Source organism: Hylobates moloch, unplaced genomic scaffold, assembly GCF_009828535.3.
Source record: "Hylobates moloch isolate HMO894 unplaced genomic scaffold, HMol_V3 SCAFFOLD_19, whole genome shotgun sequence".
Lineage (NCBI taxonomy): Eukaryota > Metazoa > Chordata > Mammalia > Primates > Hylobatidae > Hylobates > Hylobates moloch.
In genome coordinates this window covers 42,828,583-42,845,957 of record NW_026652294.1, presented here as the reverse complement: position 1 = coordinate 42,845,957, position 17,375 = coordinate 42,828,583, and the positions used below count along the sequence as shown (strand labels likewise).

At 43.1% G+C, this 17,375-nt stretch overlaps 1 protein-coding gene across 2 annotated transcripts in view; it reads right to left on the bottom strand.

Moving 5' to 3' along the window:
- Positions 1-17,375, bottom strand: part of DNAH9 (dynein axonemal heavy chain 9) — a 370,372-nt gene that overhangs the window by 80,706 nt on the left and 272,291 nt on the right. For both annotated transcript variants that reach the window (XR_009211125.1, XM_032140114.2), the window contains 5 exons: positions 16,658-16,862; positions 14,274-14,438; positions 11,074-11,214; positions 5,734-5,904; positions 3,286-3,408 (listed from right to left, as the gene is read on the bottom strand). Coding sequence is in view for 1 of the 2 variants with exons in the window: in XM_032140114.2 (XP_031996005.1) it covers positions 3,286-3,408; positions 5,734-5,904; positions 11,074-11,214; positions 14,274-14,438; positions 16,658-16,862 (805 nt within the window). In the remaining variant the exon portion in view is untranslated. The remainder of the gene's footprint in view (positions 1-3,285; positions 3,409-5,733; positions 5,905-11,073; positions 11,215-14,273; positions 14,439-16,657; positions 16,863-17,375) is intronic.

Here is a 17,375-nt window from a genome sequence, read left to right as displayed (position 1 = left end):
GTCTTATGTAGTAGCCTTGTGAGAAAGGTATTCCGATGACCATTTTGCAGACGAGGAAGCCAAGGCTCAGAGGAATAAGATAACATGTCAGAGGCCACACACACAAACTTGAAGTTGAATCCAGGGATGTCTGACTCCAGAGCCTGTGTTAATTAGTCCATCTCCATCATTGCTCCAGTTCTGCAAAGGGGTTCATTCAGAACCGTTTTACAGAACTAACTTATTTTCCGTAAAGGCATCAGACTACGAGAAATTATTGTCTAGCTCTGGACCATACTGTCCTACGAGGTAGCCACTGGCCCTGAGTGACTCCCAAGTACTTGAAATGTGGCTGGGGGGACTGAGAGACTGAATTTTTAATTGTATTTAATTTTAATGGTCTTAAAATTCAAGTGTAGAAAATAGGACTTGTTTTATTAATTGGAAAACTTCTAAAGATTGTTGGAACAACTTGGGTATATGAATCAATCAATTTTATGGAATCTCAATACAAATGTTTTTGATGAAAATTTGGCATCTGAATTGAGATGAGCTATAAGTTTAAAAAATATTCACCAGATTTCAAAGCCTTAGTATAAAAATACAAAATATCTCAGTAATAATTTTATAACAACTGCACATTAAGATAATATTTTGGCTGTATTGGCTTAAAGAAAATATCTTGCTAAAATTGATTTTATCATTTTTTTTTTAGACGGAGTTTCACTCTTGTCATCCAGGCTGGAGCGCAATGGCGCGGTCTCAGCTCACTTCACCCTCCGCCTCCCAGGTTCAAGCAATTCTCCAGCCTCAGCCTCCCAAGTAGCTGGGATTACAGCATGCACCACCACACCTGGCTAATTTTGTACTTTTAGTAGAGACGGGGTTTCACCATGTTGGCCAGGCTGGTCTTGAACTCCTGACCTCAGGTGATCTGCCCGCCTTGGCCTCCCAAAGTGCTGGGATTACAGACCTGAGCCACCATGCCCGGTCAATTTTATCTATTTTTAAAAACATTTTTTAATGCATCTATAGAAAATTTAAAATTACTTAAGTGGTTTGCATTATATTTCTTTTTGACAGTGCTACTCTAAAGTTTGTCTATTCATTTGTATCTTATGTAGCCCAGGAAAATGGATGGTTTCAACTTCTCTGCATTTATTTAATCACTCTTAGGCATTTTGTAACTTTGTAATTTGGGTTTCTGTTGTGAATGGAGTACCCCCTTATTTCTTCCTCAGTATATTATTTCCCTTCTCATTCACCAGATTGGGCCCAGAATGACAAATAAAATTAAATAAAAATCAAATTACAACTTTATTATTTAGATCAGAGATTGGCAAACTACAGCTTGCAGGCCCAATCTGGCCCATCACCCGTTTTTGTCAATAAAGTTTTATTGGAACTCAGCCATGTCCATTCATTTACATACTGTGTCTGGCTTTGGCAGAGTTGAGTAGTTGCTACAGAGTCTGGCCTACAAAGGCTAAGTGGCCCTCATAATTGTTATGGAGTGAACTGTGTCCCTCCAAGGTAAAATATATACTGAAGAACTAATCTCCCGGACTCGTGAATGTGATCTTATTTGGAAATAGGGTCTTTGTAGATGTAATCAAGTTAAGATGGAGTTACTAGTGTGGGCCCTAATCCAATATAACTGGTGCTCTTATAAGAAGCAGAGAGACAGGGACTCACAGAGGGAAGACAGCCATGTGAAGATGGGAAGATGGTGATATTTACTAAGTGGCCCTCTGCAGAAAAAGTGGGACAACGCTTGATTTAGATATAGTCCTAAAGTTGGTTAAAACAATACAGGCTCTGAAAAAGAAATTAGAAAACTATCTTTGAGCAATGGTAGCATTAATGGAATGAGCCTAGAATTTCCTGAGATGACTCCTTTGAAGGGGACAGCAGGTATATAAATAATTAAGTTCTAGGTTTTAGTTATAAAGTAAAACTACTTAGATGGATATCGAGGGAATCATGCTAAATGAGCACACCAATCCCGCATGGTTATATACTGTATAATTCCATTTATGTAACATCCTTGAGATGACAGAAAATTATACAAATGGGGAACAGATTCGTGGTTGGTAGGTATTGGGAACTGGGTAAGGGAAGATGTTGTTGTGGTTATAGAAGGCCAACATGGGAGGTCCTTGTAATGATGGAACTTTCTGGATTGTATCAATGACAATTTCCCAGATGTGTTATTGTACTATAGTATTGCAAGATGTTACCATTGTGGAAAACTGGGTACAAGGGATATCTCTGTATTATTTCTTAAAATTACATATGAATCATTGCCTCAAAATAAACCATTTTAATAAAAAAATAGAGAAAGAAAGCCAATCATATTACTTTACTCTTATACTTCTTTGTGCTACTAAACATCTATAAAATGCAATAAACACAGGAGATCATAAACAAGATTCATCTTATGCAGATGCTATTCCTCACATGGCGCTGAAACCTTTCATAGGTGTTCATTCAACTGCCCGCATGGAGTGCAGGCCTGGACTCTGGAGTGAGCTGGTGTTGCCTCACCCAGCATTCCCTGCCAGGCATTGTGTCAGGATGTGAGAATTGCAGGCATAGTACCTACTGAAAGAATCTTATAGTTTGTGATCTTTTCAACACTCAAAGAATCCCAGCTAAACTAAGCTGCAAGACATGGAATGAAAATAGGCTCTGCCATCAGACAGACCAAAATTTGTGTTCCGGGCTTCTGGTGAGCATGGGACCTGTTTCCTCTTATGTTAAATGGGAAATAATACCTATTGCCCAGGTGGATATGAGAATTAAATAAGGTAATGCATTTCCAAGGCACTCAATATATAAGAGCTGTTATTAACTGCTGAGTATCCCAGGCTGAAATGCATTCCTGCTTTGAGTCTGAGTTAGGATTCAGATGACTGAATACAGCGCTGGCATCTGCTGTTTTATGGAAATGTTGGGGCAGCCTCTCCCCATCAACCCCAGGGACTCACCGAGGAGCCTATTTTCCAGCCTTAAGCCCTGGTAGGTGAAAAGCAGCTCAGCTGACTCAGGGGGGATCACAGGAACTTCCTGTTTCCTCACACCCTGGAGGCAGAGCCCTCATACACCAGCATGCACCTGCTTCTTCTCTCCAGGCCCAGGAAAGATGAGCTCACTGTGGGGATGCAAGGAAGGGGATGTGCCCATCTTTAACACAGCTCAATGCTTGAACTCCAAAAGAGAGCCCTGCTGACTTCATGGGGACCAGTGTCAGAGGTAAACTCTGAGAGATAACAGCATGGCTTTTTTCTAGGGGTCAATACTAACCTTGACGGCTCCCCACGCCTGATGGGAGAGGAACTCCACGGGGCTGGCAGTGCCCGTCTGCACTGGAGATCGAAGCAGGAAATCCAACTCCACCGCATTGACTTCTCGGTTCATGAGGAGAATCTGCAATGTGGAGAAATGACACTGCATTTCTTTAGCTCGTATCCAGAGTCCTAGAAATCTTAGGGGTTGTCATTCAGTATAATTATTACTGCCTCTAATACTAGTTTGCCCATCAATTTTGGTTGTTTAGTGAGGGTAGAGTGGAACGAAGTGTATATTCACACACATTACTACTGTGTCCATCTAGTTTTATCCCAAATATCAGAGTGACTTAACTGCACATAGCGAGTGACTATATCTTGGTTAATAAGCATTTATTACACATCAATCATAAATGCCATGGAGTATGTTTCTGCAAGCCAATTGAGCAGATGACACATACAAATGACACGATCTGAGGAGAATGTCGAAGTGACGTATGAATATATGGCAGCTAGAAATGTGGATAGGAATCCATAATGCTAAAGGAGTTACAGAATATTTACCAGCAAGTGAGGGGCAGGAAGAAACTAATTTGACTAAACTTTCTAAAAGTAGTTTCTTTTCTTTAAGTTCTGGGATACACGTGCAGAACGTGCAGGTTTGTTACATAGATATACATGCGCCATGGTGGTTTGCTGCACCTGTCAACCTGCCATCTAGGTTTTAAGCCCTGCATGCCTTAGATATTTGTCCTAATGCTCTCCCTCCCCTTTTCCCCCACCGTCTGACAGGCCCCAGTGTGTGACATTTCCTGTGTCCATGTGTTCTCATTGTTCAACTCCCACTTATGAGTGAGAACATGTGGTGTTTGGTTTTCTGTTCCCGTGTTAGTTTGCTGAGAATGATGGTTTCCGGCTTCATCTATGTCCCTGCAAAGGACATGAATTTGTTCTTTTTTATGGCTGCATAATATTCCATGGTGAATATGTGCCACCTTTTCTTTATCCAGTCTACCACTGATGGGCATGTGGGTTGGTTCCAGGTCTTTGCTATTGTAAATAGTGCTGCAATAAACATACGTGTGCATGTGTCTTTCCTATAAGTAGTTTTAGATTGGGTCTTGGAGAAGCTAAGAGATGGGGATATTTCCACAGAAGGGAAGACGTTCCATGGAGTAGGAAATGGAAAAAGCAGAAGCTTGAAAGGGGAATTAGTGAGCTGTGTACAGAGGAGAGAACAGCCTTTGGCTTAGTTTGAGCTCACGATTCACGCTGAGAGGTGGGGCCCACATTTTTTTTTTTTGCAAAGGCCAAGCTGTCATCTGGGCTGGAGTGAGGAATACAGGGGGTGAGAGGGGTGAGGCACAGCAACACTCACCCATGAACTCAAGCAGGCCCTGAAAGGTGCAAACGGAGTCAGCACACAAGTGATGATGGGGTATCTGACTTTTGGAATTGGAAAGGGCCTTCGAGATAATTAGTTTGTGCTCCCAATTTACATATTGGAAAACATTCCAATTCTAAATGATTACAGGGACATGTAAAAGGAAGTAAATTAGCCTGGATGCAATGGCTCAGGCCTGTAATCCTAGCACTTTGGTAGGCCGAGGCGGGTGGAGCACCTGAGGTCAGGAGTTTGAGACGAGCCTGGCCAATATGGTGAAACCCCGTCTCTACTTAAAATGCAAAAAAAAATTAGCTGGGCCTGGTGGTGCACATCTGTAATCCCAGCTACTCGGGAACCTGAGGCAGGAGAATCACTTGAACTGGGGAGGTGGAGGTTGCAGTGAGCCAGGATCACACCACTGCATTCCAGCCTGGACAACAGAGTGAGACTCCATCTAAAAATAAAAAAAAGGAAGTAAATTTTCATGGTTTTTTGATGTTGAGAATAACTAGAAGACAAAGGTTTCTTCTTAAAGATGCAGGAACATCGGAAATCCCTGCTTCGCAAACCCTTGAGAACCAACGTTACTGAAAACTTTCTAAGGCCAAGGCTGCTACAGTTGTGGAAAGACCTGTGCAATTTCTTACCCCAGGTGATGGCTGTATCAGTAAACTCGCAATCTAAAGGTAAATAAATAATGATGGATACTCTACCCAATTTCTTACAGCATTTCAAAAAGCATCTAGTTATTGGTATGGTTTCATCTAGTTTCATCTTCAGTGCCAGTTTTGATTGATTGGTAGTGGCTGCTGGAGGGCTGTGCTGAGGAAGATCTTAGATCATCCAGGATCAGCAAGAAAAAGTACAATGATGGATAAGTATGTCTGCCATAAGTGGGAAATGGTGGGGGCAGATGCATACACCATATTGGACCTTCTTGTCTGATGCCTCTATCCAAAGACAGATAGTCTGGACATGCTGTGGAAAGTGATGTTCAAAGAAGAAAGTTTCTTAACACTTGCTGTCTGGGCACTAAAAATAACCTGTTTTCTGGAAACTTCTTCAATCCACTTTTACCTGAAAGGTGAGCTGGGCAAGGTAGGTCAGCTTATCACACTCAAAGAGCCCGCGGGTGGTGTACTGGTACACAGAGAAGGTTATGCTGTCTATTAGGTTGGCCACCCGCTCCGTGAGGCTCTCGTCAGGAGCAGCCCTCTCCACAGCCTTCTGGAAGATGATACTGAAGGCCTGGGGACAGAAGGCAGGAAACTGGTAAGGTATACAGCCCTCTTACTACATATTAGTTGTCTTACCTGTGAAGAATGTGATAGTTTTCCAGCCCATAGAAATCTTTTCCCAACGCCAGGCACGGTGGCTCCTGCCTGTAATCACAGTGCTTTGGGAGGCCAAGGTAGGAGGATCACCTGAGGTCAGGAGTTTGAGACCAGCCTGGCCAACATGGTAAAACACTGTTTCTACTAAAAGTATACAAATTAGCGGGTGTGGTGGTGCATGCCTGTAATTCCAGCTACTCAGGAGGCTGAGGTGGGAGAATCGCTTGAACCTGGGAGGCAGAGTTCGCAGGGAGCCGAGATGGTGCCACTACACTTCAGGCTGGGCGACAGAGTGACTCTGTCTCAAAAAGAAAAACAAACAACAAAAAAACCCCAAAAAACAAAGAAATGTTTTCCCAAAATATCCTGCCAAGGACAATGGTAACAAGAAAACATGCTATTATCTTTTCTTAGTTTGCTCATGTGAATTATTACATAGCTATAAGCATATATACCTCTGCAGTGATGAGACGAGTCCTTGCGAGCAGCCTCCTTTCTCATGGACCCTTCCTGCAATGTGGGGAGCGTAGCCTGCTTGGGTTACATCTTCTGAACTACACATTATGTGTATAATGTAATATAAAAATCATGTGAATCGGTTTTCCATTGTTTTAAACTTAGATATTGACTATTTAAAAAAGTAAATATTTGGAATGTTACATTTTAAATGTGATATGGTGATATGAATAGAACAAACAAAGAAAATAAAAGCCAAGGCCAGGTGCAGTGGTTCATTCCTGTAATCTCAGCACTTTGGGAGGTAGAGCTGAGAGGATCACTTGAGGCCAGAAGTTCAAAACCAGCCTGGGCAAGATAGCGAGACCGTGTCTCTACAAAAAATTAAATTGTCCGGGCATGGTGGCACAAACCTGTAGTTCTAGCTACTTGGGAAGCTGAAGCAGGAGTTTGAGGCTGCAATGAGCTATGCTGGTGCCACTGCACTTCAGCCTGGGCAACAGAGTGAGACCCTGTCTCAAAATAACCTAAGAAACAAAACAAAACAAAACAAAACAACAACAACAAAAAAAAAAACAAAAAACAGAACAAAAGAAAATACAAGCCAAGATATAATTGGAACTTTTCAATTTTGGGTTATGCAGATTTCCAGCCTTTTCTCTATTTTCCTTTTGTGGCTTCAATAAGAAAAAAAAATCTTAAGTCTTTCTAACACCACCAAGTATTTGAACTTTAATGGAAACCAGATAAGATTTGAGTCTCAATATCTCTTCATTTGCAAAGTAGGAAAATGTGAATTTCTCTCTCCCTTCCATGGTTCCAGCGTGTTTCTTGTTAACAAAGGCTTTGCAGCCTTTCTTCTTTATTTAGTTTTACTGATCTTTGCAAAATTTTCTGCCCATGTTCAACCCAATCCATTGTGATGGTTACCTTCACTTGATAGATTTTAGACAGGAAGAATAGCTCATTAGAGGCTGATAATGTCCCCCCAGCACCACAGAGAGCAATTTGGGAAGATTCCAGAACAGTTTCATAGAGACAGAGTGGAGAGCTTTCTCCTAGCCGTTACTATGGCTTTTCCCTAAAGCTCTCTCTTTATCAAAATAACAGTAATTAGTAAAGAATCTCTATGTTATTTAAGTTTAAACCAAGTGATTCACAATTCAGGAAAAGATCTAAAAAAAATAAAAAACCTAGATACATTTAGCATTTTCTTTACATTAAACTAATTTTGGCTCTCTTTTTCTTTTCTGTACTAAAAAAAGACACAAAACCCAAAAACCTTCTTCCTCTTTCTTCTGGTGTCAGAACAGCTCTGGTGCTGGGCCTGATCCCACTTCCACAGCATCTTCCAGAAGGTCCCTTCTCCTGCCCGTGGAGTCTTATCATTGACTCAAACCACCCTCATATATACTCATCAGCTTTTGTAATTTTTTTGTAGGGCCCTTATCCATTGCCTTGTATCTTTGGTATTTTTCATCTTTTTACCAGGTTATGAGCACATATAGTGGGGCCCAGGCCTTACTCACTTTCTTACACTTCCCCAAATCTAGCCCATCTCTTCACCTACAGTGAGCACTAAAAAATATTTGTTGGATGGATGACTGTGTCCTGCCACTGCCTAAAAGAACTTAGGCAAAGTATGAGCAATGCTCTAGACCAAGGGTATCAAATTCAATGCCTTCAGGGGCCAGGTGTTTAACACCAAACAGGGAGGCATAAGGACTGTGGCAACACTGGAGGCACATGCCAGTCTAGGGGGGCAGCATCCCTTGGCTCTGGCAAAATCACGCCACGTGGGATGTGAGCTCGGTGTTGTCAATCTTCCAAACCTTCATGAGAAGCCATAATTTGGAACTTACATAACTTCTCCTCATTTTTAAATGTTGGCAACCAATTAAAGTACTTGAAAAGCCCTCCAAGGACCAAAGAAAACAGGACAATAGGCCCTTAGGCTTCCAATTTGAGACCAATGCTGTGTTATTTTCGCCTCTGCCTATCTGATGCAAGCTTCTTCTAACTATTTTGAGAAGTGTTATTCCCCCAGCCATGTCTCTCTGCAGAATGCACACAATACAGAAAGCTGGGCCTCCCATCAATCTGCAGGAGACCCCAGCGAGGTGTCTTTCACTCTGAGGCACCCTGTGAATGTGTCTTATTAACCTTTGCCTTGCCTTTGGCTAAATCTTGAAGAAAAATTACTTTACTGCCACTTAAGTTCCATCTTAATCATGTTATAACCTTCCAAGTTCAAAACCTGGCTGTTGAAGAGTTTTTGCATGTGTAAACACACACACAAACACATTTTAATATATTCCTGCTCAAAACACTTTTGAAAGCTGGGATGAATGGTTCCTGCCACGTTGGCCTATCTGGGGTTTCCATATTCTGAGAATGCCTCTTCTTTTTCTGCCAGGAAGGGGAACTGTAAAATCCAACCCCAGACAAAAGCCAAGACCATGGAAACTACAGTGGCCCATTTTTCTTCAAAACAGAGAAGGCTTCTAAATGCATCATGGTTTCGATATTTTTGAACACCCTTACTTCAGCTACTTATCATGAAGCAGTTAACCTGCTTTTTTTTTTTTTTTTGAGACGGAGTCTCGCTCTGTCGCCCAGGCTGGAGTGCAGTGGCGCAATCTCGGCTCACTGCAAGCTCCGCCTCCCGGGTTCACGCCATTCTCCTGCCTCAGCCTCTCTGAGTAGCTGGGACTACAGGCGCCCGCCACCACGCCCGGCTAATTTTTTGTATTTTTAGTAGAGACGGGGTTTCACCGTGGTCTCGATCTCCTGACCTCGTGATCCGCCCGCCTCGGCCTCCCAAAGTGCTGGGATTACAAGCATGAGCCACCACGCCCGGCCCAGTTAACCTGCTTTTAATGATCAGGTTGGTCAATGAACAGCTGTTTTTGCAGTTCTTAATATCAGTATGATGACCCAAACTCCATCTCCCCTACTTTAAAAATGGAGCTTCAGAACTTCCTATATCAGGACACTGTTGCTGCCAAACATCTTACAACATGGTTTTGAACACAGATTGTCATGGGCCTCATTTAATTTCTTGTTTTCAGAGAGAATCACTCTGGTAGGCTTCTGATGGGTACCTATAGTCAATTTCAACTACTCTTGGAACTAGGGAGATGATCCTGTGGTTATTAGGCTTATCATGCCAACTTTTATGCTGTTTTAAAAGATTTTTATAATTCTTTCCTATGTTGCCTTTAAATATGAGGCCAAGTATTGGGTTTCTTTTAAAAACATAAAATATTGGACCAGGTGCAGTGGTTCACGCCTGTAACCCCAGCACTTTGGGAGGCCGAGGCGGGCGGATCACGAGCTCAGGAGATGGAGACCATCCTGGCTAACATGGTGAAACCCCGTCTCTACTAAAAATACAAAGAAATTAGCCAGGTGTAGTGGCTGTAGTCCCAGCTACTTGGGAGGCTGAGGAGGAGAATGGTGTGAACCCGGGAGGCAGAGCTTGCGGTGAGCTGAGATTATGCCACTGCACTCCAGCCTGGGCGACAAAGCGAGACTCCGTCTCAAAAAAAAAAAACAAAAAAAACCTAAAATATTATAAACACAGTTCATCCAATCTGCAGAGACTCTGAGTTAAAATAAAAAGACTGGGAAATGATTAAATGCCATCTTCAATCAAATGAGCCCCAGGAACTGGAGGCCCTCTGATTTCTCATCTACTCACCACCATCCCCGCCATCTTGGTCTTCACATGGTGGTTTAGCTGAAAGCACTCCACAGATCCTGAAGTGTGTGTGCTCTCTCTCTGTCTCTCTCTCTGTGTGTGTGAGTGTGTGACTGTGTGTATGTGAAATCTCCATGTGTCTATATACATATGGTCTCTGTATGTGAAATCTCCATGTGTCTATATACATATGGTCTCTCTCTCCTATTTCTCTGTGTGTATGTGTATGCATGTCCTCTTTGTGGGGTCAAACCAAAGAAGTTTAGAAATGCTTCACTACCTCCTAATGCCTCTTCAATTATGGTCTTTTGGTGAATGCCCTGGGGGGAAAGATGTACTTTCAGAGATGCACTAAGAATTTATAGGTCTTTATTTTTTCATGAGTAAGGTAAGTTTAGTCAGCACTTACAATTTGCTAACATCTTTGGTTTTAGGAATATTTCAACAATCATAAGGCAGGAGCTTTGGGGATATTAGGGTCATAAGAAAACTAATTTAAAGTTGGTGTATTATTATTGCCTGCTTTGGACGTTAATCAATACAAGTGACACATTTGATTGTCTATTATATTTTAAGCTCTTTGGGGACAGAGATCACTTCTCAGATTTCTTCGGTATCACCTTCCACACATTCAGTAAGCATAGTACCCACCATATCATGTGTGCCTACTGAAAGAATGAGCCAAGACTTGCTGTGGTGTCCTGTTCTGTTCCAGTCAAAATTACCCGTGAGTCATGTAAGACCCAATTAAAGAGATGAGGATGGTAAGAGATGTCTGAAGGTAACATAGCTGCTCTCCTGGCTTTGATCTTACAGACCTGCCATAGCTAATGATCTTACATGGAAAAGCTCTCACAGAGAGCTGCATTGGCAATATTACACTGCTTTATTATAATCAGGCAAGAAACTCCAGGTATAAGTCACCTTGAGAGAAAACTGGTACATTGGATGGATCTTGCTGAGGTCGTTCATGATGAAGTAGAGCAGTGAGGCCCTGGCAGCTGCTGGCCGGTAGTGCTCTCGGGCCTCGTTGATTTTCACTTCGGTCACCTTGGCCTCCTGGACCTGTTGGAAAAATAAACAGCAGCTCACTGTTCCAACCAACCTGGGCTTCCTGAGAATCAACTTGGTCCCTCTGTGTGAGTAGACATGTGTCTGCTTAGGGGATGGAGTGAAGAGGGATGGGGTTGATGGGTAGAAAGTTGAAAAGCTACTATGGTATTCCTTCCTAGAACTTGGATGAGAAAGGAGATGGTAAACTTCTAGTGCTTTCGGAGGGTGAGGTGTCAGCTCTTCCAGATGGGAAGTGTGAGCCATGAAAGCCTCCACACTCCATGTCTAATGAGAAAGATTTCATGGAAATGCAAAAAAAAAAAAAAATGTATGACTGAAAAATGCACTGGAATGCCAAGCAGTGGAAATCCAGGGAAAGAAACATAGTATAGTCTTCCTTTTTCTTAATTTTTATGAAATAGTTCATATGTAATTTCACAAAGATATCTTTCAATGGAATATTCTATTTTCAGAAAAATTCTTTTTTTTTTATTTTATTTGAGACGAAGTCTCGCTCTTGTCCCCCAGGCTGGAGTCCAATGGCATGGATCTTGGCTCACTGCAACCTCTGCCTCCTGGGTTCAAGTGATTCTCCTGCCTCAGCCTCCCCAGTAGCTGGGATTACAGGCGCCTGCCACCATGCCTGACTAATTTTTGTATTTTTAGTAGTGAAGGGGTTTCACCATGTTGGCCAGGCTGGTCTCGAACTCCTGACCTCAGGTGATTCCCCCGCCTTGGCCTCCCAAAGTGCTGGGATTACAGGTGTGAGCCACCACGCCTGGCCAGAAAATTTCTTATGACAGGTAAAGATAAGAAATGAGACCTCAGGATCAGGAAGACAGATTTCTGTTAGACTATGCCTCTAAATGCAAACCTCAATATGCTCTGCCCTTATGCTCCAAAATAGAGGAAAGTTACTGATAATTTGTGGGAGCACCACAGGAAAAGGCAATGATCCTTATTGAAGATGTTCTCATAATAAACAATTATAAGCTGCAGGAGTATTACAAAAGGGAACAATCAGAAGGCCCCTTTCCAAAACAAAACAAAACCAAAAACACCCAGAAGGATTAGCATCTCATGAACTGAGAATGACTGAACAAACTCACCATTAACAAAGTATGTTTTAGAGCAGTGGACACAAAAGGAAGCATAAAACATGGACATTATGAAAAAGAACAGGCATTTCTGGAAAAGAACCAGCTAGAATTTCTAAAAATAAGAGTATAGTTATTTAAATTTAAAAAGTGTTCAGTTTAAATAATAGACTGGAGTTGAAAAGAAAATCAGCAAACTAAAAGAGAAATCTCAGGAAATTGTTACAAAAGCAACTCAGAAAGAAACAGAGATGGAAAATATGTGAAAGAGGTTCATGATATTTGATGCCTATCAGGATGTAGCCCAATTTTCCCAGCATGGTTTACACAGCCCTATACAATGGAAACTCAGGCCACCTTTCATGCCTCATTGCCAGTGACCACTTCCAGCTCCCACCTCCTGTATGTTCCAGTTACACTCAAGGGAAGCACCTCCTCCCTCTCACCCAATGTGGGTTGAGTGTTCCTCCTTTGTGTGTTCACTAGTCCCTGTGCTTTCTTGACCTCAGCCCTCAGCCCTGTTTTGTAACTGCCTGTTTACTTGTTTTTCTTCCTTAGAGGGCCAGGCCCTAAAAGCCTAGGATGATGGCAAATTTCTTGCTGTATCTCCAACTTTCATCATGGATCTTAGAATACAGTGGCCTTCAAGTAAGTGCTCATGAGGCGAATAAATGAGAAAGAGAAAGAAGACAAAAAGAAAAGGAACAACAAAAGGAAAAAGAAAGCTTCATACAACCCTTGGCACACAGCAGGTACTCAATAAGTGTTTACTGATTTTAAAGAAAAAGAAAAAAAAAAAAAAGAGATGAAGATGCGGGGAGAAGAGATCAGTATGCTGCATCCTGTCCTCTGACCTACACTCCTGACATAAGTTGGGTCTGTCTCCCCAGCTCTCTTATCCAGAGCAGTGGCAGCTCTACCATAATTACTTTAGAAACTCTCATGCCCCCAACCAGAGATATGGAGGCCATAGATAACTGGTAGTGGAACCTGGTGGTCACATCCCTGCTGTTGACCCAACGTTCGGCTGACTCTTCCTCCTTTCAATCTCATCACTCCAACCTCAGCTGTCCATCACCCCAGAGTGGGTATGACCTGGTTTATCTGTCTTACCCATCATTGCTTTTCATATTTCCTACCTTGTCTCTACCTAGAACGAAGTCTTTCATATTTGGAGAAATCCCAATAATCTGGGCATAAGCATCTTCCCTCAAAGGTATATTGTTCCTGGACACTGTTGCAGATACGCTCTGTCCTGCTCACGGCCAATATCTCCAATGCTTTTCTGATCCAAGCGCAGGACTGAGACTGCAAAAGGCCTTGTTGGAGGTTTGGTGGTATGCTGGGACAGAGCAGGGGCTGGGCCCCTTTCCCATCACACCCCATCTTCTAGTCCTCACAGGGGGGACCGAGGGCCTTCCAAACATTGTAAAATAAAGGAAGCTACACACAGTAGGGCACTGTGTCATCACTTCCCAGGATGATACAGTTTTTGAGAGCTGAATTTCCTAGGAAGTCATTGAGGTTTTCTCATTAAGATCAGACTTGTGACATTCTGCGGTCTGGTGGGTTTTGTCAGGATGCAATCACGCCCAAACCAGTTGGCTTTTCCAGCAGTGCGATTCCTTAGCTTCAGGGCAATTCCACACACTATCTGAAGTAACCATTTTGAGCTACTATTTCCTGCACAGAATACCAGGCCCTGCAAAGGCTTAAGTGTTCATCAACTGTGGATGGAGTTAAGACATCAAAAGTATTTTCCAGAAGGTGGGAACTACATAATACAAGATATATGGGGTAGTCACTTCAGGAATCCTGCCTAGGTAGACTTTCTAGAAGAACCTTGCTAAGACAGAAAAGCCATGTGTTACTTTGACTTTTTTCTAAAAGTCAGACTCATTGTCTAAGAGGAGAGAAAATTGTAGGAGGACCCCAGCCTAGGCTGCCTTCCCAGACTAGCCAGACGAGTTTTACCTTTTTCTCAACTTCGGCAGCAGTCTGCTTGGTGATCTCTAGGTTTTCCACCAGTGCTGTTTCTCCCAGGAAGTTCCCAGAGGCGGAGGAGAGGCGAGAGAGAAGACTGTCTTCCAACATTTTCAGGGTAATTTTGAATCCATTCTGCTGCTTTGTGAGATCTGACTGCAAATATCAAGCAAGAGACAGTCAGGTGCAGATGCCCAGGGCATCTTGTTCTAAGGATACGTCTGAATAGGGCGAGAGTCCCTTGCCTTAAAGATAGTAAACTGGAGGCAGAATAGCAAAGAGCTTCAGACCATGAGCAGGAGACAAGGAGTCAAAATTGGTACCCAACTGTATAATATTCTGGGCACATGACCTTGAGCCAGTTTACTCTCTGTATTCTCCTGTAATCCCAGTCCCTACTTGTAGGATTTCTGTGCTATGCTTAATGCACAATGGGCAACACACTGCATTATCAGTGTTCACTAAATGGAGCTTATTTCTGTGACTAGAGGGTTAGGGTCCAGTTTTAGTTCTCTGGAGAGTTCTCTCTATTACCAGTTTACTTTAATGAGCAACTCTCCTATGGCTTACTTAAAAAAAAATCAGCAGAATCTGTCTTCCAGTTTAGACTGTGTAAAACTATGGCAGACTGTGTAAAACCTTCCTCGAGGCTGGAGTGGGGTGCTGGTATCCAAGCGGATCTCATCTCATCTTCCCTTTCTGCTCCGTATCCTAAAGCACTAACTTCAGGCAGCTGTAGTGTCTTTGCCCTTGTACAGCCTTTGGATCCGTGGGAAGAACAACCTTCCTGTTGGAGGTTCCAGCCACAGCCACCCTGACTTTTCTTCTGTTTCTTAAAACCACATATCTTGATCCTGCCTTAAGACCAGGATTTGCTGTTCTCTGTGCTGGGAATGCTCTATGCCCAGAGGCTTTACAATTATTTAGGAATTAGCTCAGATGCCAACTCCTCATAGAATCTTTTTCTGACCACCACTGTATAAATTTGACTTCTGACTTTCCAGTATTACCCTGTTTTATTTTCTTAAAAATTCTTATCACTATCTGAATGGCATTGTTCATCTGTTTACATTGCTGTTTTCTGTGTTCCTCCACTAGTGTGTAGATTCCATGAAGGCTGGGACATGGTTTTCTTTGTTCACTGCTGAATCCTCCACACCTCAAATCCTGCCTGTTACAGAGTTGGTGCTCCCTAGGTATCTGTTCAATGAATGAATGATTGCAGGAAGCAGAGTCCCAAGGAGCCCTGAACTCAAGCTCTCATGCACTGGAATTCCGCCCCCGCAACCCCCCATGCTATATAATCTAATCACGTTTAAAGGGATGACAAAAAGCACGTTATCTGCTATGGATTGAATTGTGTTGTTCTAAAAGTTGTATGTTGAAGCCTTAACTCCCCACGTGATTATATTGGAGATGTGGCCTTTAAGGAGGTAATTAAGGTTAAATGAGGTCATCAGAGTGGAGCCATGGCTTGATGTGATTAGTGCCTTTATAAGAAGAGATACCAGGGAGGTTTCTCTATTTCTTTATGTGCAAAGATGATGTCATGTGAGGTCACAGTGAGGAGGCCGCTGCCTCTAAGGCAGGAAAAGAGGCCTCACCAGAAACCAACATGATCACAGACTTCCAACTTCCAGAATTACAGGAGAACAAATATCTGTTATTTAAGCCACCCCATCTATGGTATTTTGTTATGGCAGCCCAAGCTGACTAAGACATGACCCTAAAATGGTTGGACCTAGTTCTGTTACCCTTGTAGAATTTCATTCCTGTTAGTTCTGGCACGTGGACCTGTGTAATCAGCAGCACTCATGTTCATGCCAGGCTCTGCTCTTGGTCATAGGAGTGTCCAGTCTCCAAGCTTTTTTTTTTTTCTTTGAGATGGAACCTCACTCTATTTCCAGGCTGGAGTGCAGTGGCACGATCTTGGCTCACTGCAACCTCTGCCTCTCAGGTTCAAGAGATTCTTCTGCTTCAGCTTCCCGAGTAGCTAGGACTATAGGCTAGCGCCACCATGCCCAGTTAATTTTTATTTTTTTTTAGTAGAGATGGGGTTTCAGCATGTTGGCCAGGCTGGTCTCAAACTCCTGACGTCATGATCCGCCCACCTCAGCCTCCCAGAGTGCTGGGATTACAGGCGTGAGCCGCCATGCCCGGCCTTCAAACTGTTTTTGCTCCTGTTCTTCAGCTCACCCATCCTTCTTTTCCCAGTATGGTGTTCCCAGGTTGCTACCTGGGGTCGGCAGCCTTCCAGAGTCTAGCAGAACCCACCTGACTCAATCCAGGAAAAACAGCCCCCCTCCGCAACCTCTCCCGGAGTGGAGTACACTGCAGGCTCTAGTGGCAGAGCATTTTCTCCCTTCTGTCCTCACCTTCAGCTGCTCCAAGTCTGGCCTCTCCATGCTGACCACAGCGGCCAGCAACTGGTCCTCCAGGCCATCCCTGGTCACGGTGAAGTTGATCAGGGTGGCCTGAGCCTGCAGCTCGGGCTGGTAGTGAGGATTAGCCAGCTTGGTGTGGAGGATGAGCCGGAACTTGGGATTGTATTCACATTCTTTGTCTCCAATTCTAATGAATCTGGAACATAAAGGCTCACGTGAAGGTGAGGTACCTTCCTGCAAAATTTGGTTGGGGTCAGAATTTGAGATGTTTTTTTCAAACAATATTGCCATATTCAGATGGATTCCTCCTGAGTACGTCTAGGATGAGCCCTGGGATTCTTTTTTGCACTAATGTTGGGAACAGGTGTGGAGGGGGATAGATGTTTTCCCATGGCCGCCATGTTTGGTTCTGTACTGTGCAACTCTAAGAAGAGCCACGCCTGTTGTGTGAATGTAGACTAGGACATTATGAACAATTTCCAGCAGATGGCAGTGAAGTGTCTGGAGGAAGGTGAACCACCTTGCAGTTTCCACCAACACGCTTTATAGGCCAGCAATAGGGGTTACTTTTCCGCATGGCTGACAGGGGAATGACATCTATGGGTGAAAATGATTAAACAAGTCAATGAGCACGACTTGAGGACAGTAAAGGCAACGATGGCCCCAGCAGTGGATAAGGCTCCTGAGTCAAGCACTACTTCATGATAAT